General features: G+C 41.2%; 1 protein-coding gene and 1 pseudogene across 1 annotated transcript; both read right to left on the bottom strand.

Annotated features, from left to right (window-relative positions):
- Positions 1-1,783: 1,783 nt before the first annotated feature.
- Positions 1,784-4,164, bottom strand: LOC143847452 (chitinase-like protein 1). Its single transcript, XM_077356273.1, has 4 exons — positions 3,946-4,164; positions 3,502-3,852; positions 2,706-2,859; positions 1,784-2,556 (listed from the first exon to the last, which is right to left on the bottom strand). Exons 2-4 carry the CDS (start codon positions 3,845-3,847, stop codon positions 2,148-2,150), a joined length of 909 nt encoding a protein of 302 aa, XP_077212388.1. The 5' UTR covers positions 3,848-3,852; positions 3,946-4,164; the 3' UTR covers positions 1,784-2,147.
- Positions 4,165-9,475: 5,311 nt separating this feature from the next.
- On the bottom strand, positions 9,476-12,421 carry LOC143845600 (disease resistance protein RPM1 pseudogene; annotated as a pseudogene).
- Positions 12,422-12,843: the final 422 nt, after the last annotated feature.

Raw genomic sequence — 12,843 nt, 5'->3', positions numbered from 1 at the left:
TCCGTAGGGTCTAATCTTACCATGTTCGTTTGGCATGGACCATGATCATTTGTAAACACGTTGCAGTCACATGCAATAGTAAAAAGATTATCGGATCTACCAACTACATCAAGTAAATTATAAGATGTGATCTTACTAACCAACCCTGGGTCCCAAATGTTATACGTGTGATCGAGACCATTGATTACTCGGGGTCAGCTGCAATGAGCTAGACTTGCTCGCTCCTTCAATGGATTTGATATTGCATGGCCTAGATTTTTTTTTTGTTTCTTCTCTTTTCTTTTGTCTATGGGGTTAAAAGTCTTTTGATTTAGACGTTTTATGTATAGCCAAGGTTTCTTCTTCTTAAGATTTGTTGTCATCCATAATATAATATGTACAAATGTTTAAAGCATTTATCATAGTATAATGTATAAAAAGAAATAAGATTCCTTGGATATAGATTTTTTTTATTTTTTGGGTAGGAAAGCTGGGATTGAACCCCGACCTCTAAGTTGAAGACCAGAGCCTGAATCATTGAGCTAAGGTTCAATCCCTATTTTAATATAGTTCTTTGTTGGGTAAGGTATTTAAAAGCTATAAAAAACACAGTCAACAGATATTTAATAACACTAGTGATATTGACACTAGTATTCTTTTATAATTTAAATAGGGCAGTGATAGTGATAGATCGACCCCCATATATCTTAAATCGAAAATTAACTTTGTGTCTTGGGATTGGGACCACTTTAGCTTATCTGTGTACACACACCATGAGAGATATCTTGAGAAGTTAAGTTTGATTGTCCATGCTTCTTAGATGTGGCAACACATTTACGTAAGCCACAGGAACTTGTATTTTGATGCTGTTCTTTGCCTGGGTAACTATGATTGGTTATTCAAAGGATCTGCGACTAATACCCACACAATTCTAAGCATGTTTAGAAGATTTATCAACAGCTTCAGCTCAACCCACCTGGGCACTGTTCTTCACTTTCTGATAAAATGGAGCATAGTTCAAGGGCAGGGAAACGCATATAGATTGGATAATCCATATCCTATAATTAGAGAGAATCACAGAAACACATGTAGATTGGATAATCCATTTCGAAGAATTAGAGAGAACTGCAGAAAGTCCAAATTTTCAGATGTTGAAAGCGAAATGCCAGATCCCGCAATGGCGGGAGCCTCATGCACTGGGCCGCCATTTTCAAAGCGAAATACCAGGGGTAGGCCCTCCATTTCAAAGTCCATTGAGTAAAATTAAGAAGTCCTTACCATTCAAAAATAAATAAAAATTAAGAAGTCCTCCTTCAATCACTTGATCGCAGATTTGGAGAAGACCAATATTTGCAAGACCTAATAGGAGTGATGAAATTTCCACCAAGACTAGACAGATAACGCACATGGCTTTAGTCCAACTTTGTCTCACAAAAGAAACAACAAAAAGCTCCATACAGGGAAATTGTAGCATGTCCCAAAAATCCTACTATTTACAGTTCAAATCCTTGAATGGACTCCATGGATACGAATCACGATCCACCTTTGATCCAATTTGATAAAATTAAAAGTAAAGAACAACTGGTTTCTGATATATGATTCGTTTGGATGCCCTATCTGTCCATTAGTAAGAAATGCCATGTTTTTTCTTTTTCTTTTTTTTCTTTTTTTTTTGAATGGTAGTAAGAAATGCCATGCTCTAGATAGCATGCCACACATAATCAAAAAGTTAGCACATCACCTAATTACTGCCTATAAATGCACAACCTTCTGTAACCGAAAAACTTCTGATTTCCGATGGACCCGATGGTACAAATGAATCTATTATAAAAGGCGCAACAACTTGAATTTATACAACAGATCAATGTCATTGCAAATGAAAAATATGATATATGACAAGGTCTTGATCACAATAAACAACAGACACACATACACAGGTAAATAGCACCTGCAACTCCGAAACCTACTGGCAAAATAAACATAGCATCAACAAACAAAGCATAACAATGGCAATTAACATTTGACAAGAACACAGACTCCTCACCTTTGACTCAGTATGCACCACTTTAGCTTCACACAGAAACTGAAAAGTCTGATGCTGGAGACATAAACAATATAACCCTTTATTGTGATTCCTCAGTGAGGATCAATGCGTACTCTAGCCTAGCTTACGAACTGGCAGTTGATGAAGGGTTGAATGCAACTTGTTCTGCACAAGTAAGAAACTCATGGGGCCCAGCAGCCTCTCGGCCAATTCCCATCAAATCGAGGTAATAAAGGTAGTGTGAGGCGATGTTGTTCATTGAATCTACGTCGCCTTGACCACACACAAGATCTCCGTAAAGAATATTCATAGTAGTCCCAAAACCCGGCAACCTATTAGACAAGGTATCATTTTTTGTGGGCTTCCAGTTTCCCACAAACACATCGTGCGCCGAAGGTTGCTTCTCCCTCTTTGGGGTCATCCACGTCCACATAGCTGATTGAAAGGCTAATGTTGCATTCTGTTCTATATATTCTGGATGGTTCAACAAATCTTGCTTCAATCCCTGACCAATAATTCCATAGTTGTAGTTCCTGGAATCAACAACAAGATCCACAACCATACACACATTTAGGCGCTCTTCTTCTAGTCGGCAGAGCATCATAGTATTTCAAGTCTTCTAAACAATTATGAAATGCAAAATGAGTGTTATATAAAGTTATTGATAGACGCTCAAACATACCAATACACAGGAATGGCACCACGCCCATAGTACTCAGCACCGGGGGTGCAGGGGTAGAGATAGTTTGGATCACAGTAGTCTTGGCTCGGGCTCATTTCATGGTTATAGCATAGTCCCCATGCAAAAGGACCACCAGTCGCAACACCGTACCCACCTGAAAGAGTTCAAAACTATCAAGAGCCAACAAGTTTATCCAACTATGGAACATGACATTTATACACTTAACCATAGAGCACAACATGCCTTGATCAATCAATGTATAATAGCTGTGGTTTTTCCATTGAAAATTGTATGAGGTTAGCAAAAACTCATTTAAAATGTATAATCAACGCCGTACCGAATACACAGTGCTTTATCTGTATCAGCACAAGAAATATTCAAAAGAGAACTGAATAACCCATAAATTGCCATATCCAATACCTAGAAGCCCCTTGGTGGGCGACTTTTGTAGCATTATTTATTCTCAATTGTTGGGAATTCAATCAATAGTCTGAACTGAAGACAACCAAGGTAAGCTAAAAGGAAAACAAAGAAAGATATCAAGGGGAGAATTGAAACCTTTTTTTTTTGTGGGTGAGAATTGAAACTTGAAACAGGTGAAAGTGTAGAACCCAATTCCCCTAAATTAATTGACAGGCAACTGATATGAATATTTAATTTCTCAGTAGGATTCAACAAACTAATGACAATAAAAGGCTAAAATTTAATTTCTCAGTATTGATGATAAAAGAGCTAAAAAATTAAATTGTCATTAGGATTCAAACAAGAGATTAGATTGGTTTGGTGGGTTGCTTACAGGATGTCTTGCTACCGACATGGCCGAGGAATGCGGCGATCTCTTTCATCTGCATCTGTTTTCCGCCGGTAGTTCCGAATCCAATGGGCTCATAGACGGAGGCGGCGGTGATAAATGAGTGATAGTCCCAGAATCCAGTGGCATGAGCCACAGGAGCATTGCGGTTAGGAAAAAGCTGCTCAAAATTGTAGACCTGGAACAGATCTGATATAGTAGCGTTACAGCAAAAAACCCCTTTGCACTCCCAACCCTTGTCACAGATTTTCTCATGATTCTTCCCATCCACCCAAACAATCACAAAAGATAATAACAAAATCATCACAACCCATCTCTTCATTCCCTCCATTTTCACTGATTCAACAACCAAATGTTTGAGAGATTCTAATAATATATTAAAATAACATATAAACAAACAAGAGGCAAATGAGAGAGGGAGAGACTTACAGGATGAATAGATCGATCTATGAGAGGAATGCCCAACACACAAATAATGGGATTTGTTGCTTCTCTTCTACCTGAATTTTTAGTCTATTCCTTCCTTATTCCTTTTCTTTTCACAGACCAAAACCCCAGGGGCGTAAATAATGAGCAGTTTGTATATGATCCAACGGTCAAGATAGCTATATGAGGAGCACTATGAGAGAGAGAGAGAGAGATGTTCGAAGTTTAAGCGACTACCAGGCTGGAGAAAGGGATCTGCTACCCACCGACGCTAGCTTTAATAATTCTCTAATCCTCTGGTTTATACGGTGAGAGTCTTAAATTATAAAAAAGTCCTTCCTTTATAAATAATCTCAAAAGTACCCAATTCATTACCATCATGCCATGTACACTAAAATGAGGATATTTTTGTCATTTTCAAAATGGGTGAGGGTATTCTTGTCCGTAAAAGTGATGGTACATGGATTAATGTGTCATTTACTTCTCGACAGTGTAAACTAATAGAGAAAAGTGTCGGCAAGATTGGTTTTGTCGAGCACCGACACTAGGGAGTTGAAAACTTAGGCTGTAAAACTAAGGAACTCTCATCTTTTTCACTAGATTGGACGGATGAGACCAAATACTCTTAAACTTCGTTGCAAAGCTTATGCCATAGGAATGCTAAAACTCGGCCTCCAGTTGGTTTGAAAGGGAGCCCCGCATTAGTGGAACCGGACCAAAGTGCATTTATAACATGTAAAAGAACATTGAATGCGCTTTGGTGACATTCCACCAATGGGGATGCCCTTTCGGCCTCTCCCGAGCGGCTCAGCGTCTCTTGCAAGAAAGCCTCCAGACAACACAACGCCATCATGGGCTGACAATACCAAAATTTGCACCAAATCTCAGTCCCGTTGTACCAAGGTCTATTCCAGTCAACCGTTAATCTGTCACCGCTAGATCTCCTATCCTGTTGAATCGTCTTCTAGGATCATACATGCATGCACTGCCCGCTGGCATCTTCAGCGATATACACGGTTCAGGTCACCACCCCATCGCGCCCACGATACTGGAACTCCCTCCTATACAAGGGGGGACCCCCTATTTAAAGAAGAGGAGAGGAAAAACAAAGGAGAACTCCTTAAGCTAGACTTTCGGCATTCCACTCTCCGACTAAGATAACCCCATCAGGTGCACTTACCGGTGGCCTCACCGTCTATAATTTAGTTCTCCTTTCCTCCTAGTGCCTTGATCTGACTTGAGTGTCGAAGGGTCCCCTGGAGTTCCAACTCCGGATGATCCATAACCCTTTGTTTGTGGGTGCAGGATACAAGTCAGACGGATACGCATCGAGAGAAGGATCACCTATCCGGATTGTTCACACTCAGGTACGGATTTGAGGCGGATCATATTGGTGCTTTCATTGAGATCTGAACCCGGTACAGATCGCCTCTAACCTCCCATCCCCGCCCCGGGTAGCGGAGATGGCATTCAATCATCACCACGATCACGATCTTCATTCACCCCGGAGATTACCAGTGTGCCCATTTAAGGGTGCAACTCAAGTCGAATTCAACCCAAACCCGACGGGTTCAACCCAAAAAAAAACAAACGGGTCGGGTTGGGTAACGTTTGGGTCGGGTTCGTGTTTTCTAACGCGGGTTGAGTTCGGGTCAGGTTCGGGTTGAGGGCACGGGCAACCAGACCCGGGTGAAACCCAACATTTTTTTAATTCTTTATCATTTAAAGCTGAACAATTTGGGTGCGTCAGGTTAGACTCATGTCGAGTCGAGTTCAGGTTGGGAAAAAAGGGTTACTGAGGTTGGGTCGTGTTGAACCTCATTGGGTTGGATTGTTGGAATTCAAGTCGGGTCGGGTCGGGTTCGTGTTGGCCTCAACCCGACCCAACCAACCCGAGTTGCACCCCCATGCCCATTCCGAAGAGAGTCTGCAAATACCATTGTTTGCCCCTTATGGCAGCTCCGTCGATCCCAGAGAATATATGGATGGGTTTGGCTCCACGCTACTTCTCAGAGGTATCCCAAACGCCATCGGATGTTGAGTCCTCCCATCCACTCTAGAGAGGGTGGTGCGAGTTGGGCTCACCACGCTCCAGCCCAACTCTATCAGATCCTACAAGGAGCTCTGTGAGCAAATGGCCATGTGCTTTGACGCCACCTAAGGATATTGGGACCCAATCATCCCTGGCCACCCTCAAGCAACAAAAGGGTGAATCCCTCGACAGCTATCTCCACATATACAACGGTAGGGTCGGCGCAGCCAGCCTCGACGGATCTGATGCCAAAACCACTATGCTCGCTTTCCAAAGAGGCTAAGACCCCTCTTCCCCGCTTCTCCACTCTCTGCGGAGAACACCACCATGAAAAATCCATGACTTGGCCGTCAAAGCCAACACATTCATCACTTCCGAGAGGCACACCTCCGCGCACCAAATACCGGGAGAGCTAGTGAGATTCTCCCTTCCAGCGGTGCGGAGGGTGCAGCACTGGTCCACCCGAAGAAGAGCCAAGTAGGCCTCCCCCAAGAGCCGGCAATCGGCCCATCTCCAAGGCCCGGAGAGCATACTCTACTTAACACCTTCTTGGAAGACATTCTCTCTCACATATCCAAGAGGCTCAAAGGCCTCCTCTGGTGGCCGAAAAGGCTGCGCTCCAACTAGGGGCACAACTTGGCTTGGGTCGGGTTGGAATCACCTCGAACCCTACGCGATTTTAAGGTAAAAGCTCAACCCGTATTCCCAAAAATCAACCTGAGTTGCACCCATAGCTCCAACGGCGAAGGATGGACAAGATCAAATTTTGCCAGTTTCACGGGGATACGGACATACGGTCACAAAACCGAAGATTGTCACCTCATAAAGGATCAGATCGTGGAGCTTATCCGTCAAGGACACCTTCGTGAGTACGTCGCGGAACAGCCCCCCTCCATAACCGGTCACATCCATCTCAACGCGCCCGCACGACCAACTGGGACGGGCCTCAAAGTTCCTGTATTGGCCCTAGGGCTGCAACAGGGCCGGGTTGGGTCGGGTTTTTCAAAACCCTAGCTGAACCCTGGATCCCATTATCTCGGCCCTGACCCGCCCTGAGTCAGGGCCGACAAACCTCAACCCATTGCCTGCTCTACAGGGCTTAGTGCTGGCCCTGGCCCGCCTTGATTGGCCCTGATTGGGAAGGGCCGGCCCTAATTGACCCTAGTGCAAATACCTATTAAGAGTGCCAAAAATAAAGCAACCACTTATCGTGTAGAACAAAATGATCAATAAACAGAAAAAGGGAACAATAAGACAATATGAATTCAACAACATGACGGGCAACAGAGACAATTAATAATAATAATCTAAAGAAACATCAATCCAAGATAATAGAAAACATTAGCAAAAGAAACATGCACAGATGGTTCAATTCTATAATAGAAAACTTAGGGTCGGGCCGGGTCAGGGTACCCGAGGCATTAACCGAGAACACAACCCGAGTCAGGGTCTAAAAAAATGAACCCTGACCCTGTTCGGGCTCAGGGTGGGTTAGGGGGCGAGTCAGGGCTAACAGGGCCAAACTTGCACCCCTAATTGGCCCTCTCTCCCCTTAGCGATGTTCCGATGCACCGCCGCCCAGGTGAATCCAAAAAAGCACTTGTTGTGTTGTCACTTCACCAGGAAGGGCCCATCATGATCCCCAGTTGTACTTTCACCACGTTAATATAATAATAATAAGCGCGTTTATATTACTTGTTCTACTCGCTATAAAAGGGCCTCGTAGGCGTCCCACTACCCTTTATCTTGCCCATGGACACAAAATCTAGAGAGACAATGAAACTTGGGCAGCATTGCATGAATTCATGACTTCCTTAGGACCTTAAGTGGAGTAATGTCTGTGGTTTGGGATTTTCCCTTTCCAAGAGATTTGCTAGCAGGATGAGATATTTCACTTAGTGGCTTTTGTTCTACATAAAACTTTCTCATATAGTGGCGAAAATGGCAATTTATTAGCATGTTTGAGTCGTGGTCCATTAAGACAAAGAAAGTATGAGTGTATAACTCAAACAATGTAGATTTTTGTTAGTCTTCGACTATTAATTATCTAGCTCCCCAGAATATATTAGTAACATTATGTTGTATGTCGTCCATTGTAAAGGCAGCTTGCTTCCTCAAGGGGACATATATATAAAAGAGGAGAGTTCTAATCTCTTTGCAGATTTCATGGAATGGATAGATGAGCCCATATCCGAACTTATGAGGATGGAATCCTGCATGACATGGAATGCACTCCACAATGCTTTCATACGGGAACTATTCCCATTTATTCTTGAAGTTTGGCTACCTAGAGGATGGCGATACTTATTAGACCACCATTTTTGGAATGAATTATCTGCAGACAGAAAATTTTATCAATTGTGTTATAAAGCCTTCAAATGAGCAGATTCCAACCTGAAGAAGAAGAAGAAGAATAAGATGCTTGAAAGTCATCCATTATAGCAGTACATGACTGCATTGGACCATCAAATTCCGTGAAATAATTTTTTCCATGACAGAACATAAAGTTCCATGGCATGATAGGAAAGGAACAGGGAACTCCACTCATATCATAGTTAGAAAAAATTCGAATTTGCTAATAATTCGGTAAGACATTCGTTCAAAGATTTTGGGAAATGTTTGGAAAGAGATTTGAAAAAAATTGAAAAATATGTTTTTTTTTTTTTAATTATAACAAGTCTATATGCTATATAAACATTTTTTTTTTAAAGTTCAAAAAAATAAACACTTTTTTTAAATTAAGACAATTAAAAGTTTGGATGGATGGTTAAGTGCATGTGTTTGCTGGGGTAAGATTTGAGTTCAGTTTTCAGTGACGATGTCCCTTTCATTACTTTTGAATTTCTCACAATATTCACAAATCATGGAATCATTGAATTATTTTTCAAATTCGTATTTTATGATGAAAAAAGGGTTGATTAAAAAAATGCCATTTAAATCCAATAATGTGAAATATTTTAGATTATTCAGTGCATTTAAAGCTTAAAACAAGGCATCAAGAAAATTGTTCAGTAAATTTTGTAACTATAGTGGCAGTTAAGGAACTGCTTCTTTGGTGGCAACAAAAGGTGCCAGCAATCAATCTGTTTCCCAAAGAATTGGTAAGGATTTGCCCCCTTGAAAATACATGCCTGTGGGGGAATACAATATAAAAATCTTAGAAATAAAATGCATTTTAGCTATTTGGAAGAAAAATGGTGAAAGGGGTATTTCACCCAGTGTCTCTAGGGATGTTTTAGTCTCAAACAATAGTTCCAGATGAAATTATCTCTTCCAAATGAGAACTCAAACTGCATATAGACAAGAAATTAGAGAATATCCTTACAAATAATATGTGAAGCTTAGGATTTACACAATTCAACTCAACTCAACTAAGCTTTTGTCCCAAAGTAGTCGGTGGCCCAATATTCTGAGCCGTACAGCATGAAGCTTAGGATTTACATTTTGGTAAAATATAAATGATAAAAATAATATTTTGGTGAAAGCATTTTGACGAACATGTAAAATGGGATGTGCTGCACTCTCATTTTATTATCTGGCAATCAGCCTTACAGTAGGTTTGTAGTGGCAAGAAGAAATCTATGACAAGTATTCAACATCCCATCTCCCTTCTTTCAAAAATATATGTTGGATTATGGGGATATGACAAACTTTAAGACGGTCCTCGCTTTCATATGTACTTACCCAAGAAGACAGTTGCTCTGGCATCTCCAGTAGATTTATCTCTTTGAGGGTAGAAAGGTATTCAATGCCCCAAGGCAGCATCTTCAACTCGCCACAACGGAGGAGACATATTTCTTCTATGCTTTGCATTGTTCCCTCCTCCATTGTTATAAAATTCAATTGAATCATGTCACACAAGTATAGTTTCTTGAGTTTAGGGAAGTCTCCAGCATGGAAGCACAATTCATGCGCATTGTATGCCTTTCTTAAACAAAGGAAAGTGAGATTGGGCAATGGTGCAAGGAAAGAGAGTGGATCTTCTCTTAGTCGAGACCAGTGCAACGTCAAATGCGTGAGATTCTCAAGGGTGCCAAGCCAGTGAGGCAGCTTCTCTAGAGGCCCACACAGCAAAAATTTTTGAAGAAGAGGAGGAGGAGAAGATAGTGAATCCAAGTCAAGAGCTTCTTCCACTTTGTCTGCCATTACATTCAACATGATAAGGTTTTTCATCTTTGTTAAGGATGCACATAACTCTATTCCATCTTCCCTTCTCACATTTGTAATTCCAAACTTTCTCAGTTGGGTCAAGTTCCCAACATGCTTTACTATCCCTCCTTTTGCTTTGATCCATGAAAGACTTTGTAAGCTTCTTAATTTCCAAATTCCTCTGGGAAGATGCACTCCAGCTACATAATCAAAACTGGTAAGTGTCTCATCACGAACTTGGAATGCTAATAAGTGTCGCAATTTCTCCAGCTTTAAAATCTCCCGAGGAAGACACTCTATATTGGTTCCCCTAATATCAAGATATTGAAGGTTACAAAGCTTCCCCAAAGATTTTGGAAGCTCTCTCACTTTAGAATACCTTAAATTCAAGAACCGTAAACAAAATAAATCTCCCAGTATATTTGGCACACTCTGAATTAAAGAATTCTGAAGATCTAAGACCCTTAATAATCTAAAACTTGCTGTTATTTTATTCAGAGTAGATGATGGAATAGTGCCATTCACAAATATAAAGAAAGAACGAAGATGAAACATACTCATGCTTGATTGAACATCATCACTAATCTTGTGGATTGTTAGGCGGCGGAATCTGTCTCCCACACTTGCTTCTTGCCCGTCATATACCACGCAAAATCTCTCTTTCTCGGATATCGACAAAGCCAAATCACGCATAAGATCGTGCATTTTGATTGCTATCACACTTCCGTAAGAATTTGTCTCTGCAACTTGAAGCATGTTCCGAAAAATCAGTTCCTTCAGGTAGTCTTCTGCAATCTCTTCCATAGTCAAGCCCCTTCTTTCTTCTAAAAAGCCTTCAGCAACCCATAATCTGATCAACCTTGTTCTGTTAATTAGATAATCCTCAGGAAAAATGATACAGCACAAGAAACAATTTTTAAGGTAGTAGGGCAAATCGTTGAAGCTAAGCAACAGGATGCACTTCAATCTTTCCAATATGGGATTGTTACTTAGTTCTGAACCGAGGCTATTTTCAACTTTCTTCCATTCCAACATGGTCTTCACTCTTAGTGCCATGAGGCTACCTAGAGCGACAATTGCAAGTGGCAAGCCTTAACACTTTCCAACAATTCGTCGAGCTGATGACTCCAACTCCTGCGGGCATCTTCTTTCGAGGATGTTCCAAAAGGCTTTCTTACAAAACAAGGTGAAAGCATCATCATCGTGCAGAGGCTCATGGTGGAGAATAGAGCTTCCAATTCCTCCTGCAGAAGAAGAAAAAGAAGAAGCTACATCTTCTTGTCTAGTTGTAAGCATGACCCTACTTCCACATTTATCATCTGGAAGTGCAACACTTATTTGAGACCAAACATCCGTAGTCCAAACATCATCCAAAACAACCACATACCTTTTCCCCCGCAAATAGTTGATGGTCGTCTCAACTAGTTCTACGTAATCCATAGTATCAAGTTCATTCGAAGGGACCTCCATATTTGCCTTGAAAAGTTTTTTGATCAAGCTTTTGAGAAGCTCCTCGATCCGATAAGATTGAGAAACAGAGATCCAGGCATGACAGTGAAAATGTTGCTTCACGGCTTGGCTCTTGTAAGCTTGAGTGACAAGAGTGGTTTTGCCCAAACCACCCATCCCTACCACTGCAAATAACACGAGTGGTTCTTTTTCTTCTATCAACCATTTGGTTAGCATCTCCTTATTTTTCTCGATTCCTACAATCTCATCTTCATGGATGAATAATGAGGATTCTGAATAACGTCGCCATCTTTCGATATCATCATTTGAAGTTGATCCTTCTTCGACTGTGTCCAAACCGTATCGCTTTCTCCTCTCCGAAATTTCATATATCTCTTTTTTCACGGCTTGCAGTTGGTTGGCAAATTGATGCCTCACAAAAATGGTCTTGGGGAGGTGAATTGCTTTGAAGAGAAAATTCATCCTATGTTGCTTCTCCATGCGGTAGATGAACTCGTCGATGATATCCTCCACTTTGTATGCCGCATCTCTTACTTCCATCATCCAAGTTCTACCTCCTTCATTCAATTGTTTCTTTCTTTCAGCATCCTTGATGAAGGATTGCATACTCTCTAGCTCGCGTGTGACTCCATCTATTTCCCCAGAGACTCTTTGTAAGGATGATGCTTCCTCGGCTAATTTTTGAAGCAAAAAGCTCATGGTTGTCCCCAATACACTTCCGATAATTGCATGAGACATCTTATCTTTTTCACTCCCTCAACCTTCAACCTTGAAATTTTCTGCACTTGGATAGTTTCTTTTTTATTCAACAAACACTGTTAGTAAAAAAGGCTTTTAAATCTCTGCCCCCGTAATATATTAATATTGGAAGCACTTGCCTAGAAATTTCACTCCACGTAATTTACTAGACTCCATGATTGACGGACGGACAGGCTGTTCTTTCTTGTTTTTTGCTATCATCTTTTTCATATGATACTGTATTAATGCTCTCTCTCTCTCTCTCTCTCTCTCTCTCTCTCTCTCTCTCTCTCCGATATTGACAGCCCATTCTTGTAATTTTAGGATTTCTACCAGTCAAACACAAGTGTAAAACGGAGCTTTTATATGGTGGCCGACCATGTAACAACAAGGGCGGGAACCTTTCTGGTGCACGGTCGGCCATCATTTCAACACAAGTGATTGGGGGAGGGGGATAGCCGAGCCGAGGGCTGCTTTTCATTATTTGCAGAAAAAAGAGGAGTACAAAACTG

The sequence above is a fragment of the Tasmannia lanceolata genome, unplaced genomic scaffold (genome assembly GCF_043159265.1).
Source record: "Tasmannia lanceolata isolate RefF3 unplaced genomic scaffold, GAP_Taslan_0.1 ptg000015l, whole genome shotgun sequence".
NCBI classification, from domain to species: Eukaryota; Viridiplantae; Streptophyta; class Magnoliopsida; order Canellales; family Winteraceae; genus Tasmannia; species Tasmannia lanceolata.
This window is presented reverse-complemented; position numbering and strand designations above follow the sequence as displayed.

Bases quoted from the DNA above. Each gene is read 5' to 3' on its own strand.
- LOC143847452 (XM_077356273.1), bottom strand. From the start codon at position 3,847: ATGGAGGGAATGAAGAGATGGGTTGTGATGATTTTGTTATTATCTTTT. The intron at 2,860-3,501 runs GTAAGCAACCCA...GAACTCTTTCAG, and splicing joins TGTCGGTAGCAAGACATCCT to GTGGGTACGGTGTTGCGACT. The intron at 2,557-2,705 runs GTATGTTTGAGC...TGTTGATTCCAG, and splicing joins GGTGCCATTCCTGTGTATTG to GAACTACAACTATGGAATTA.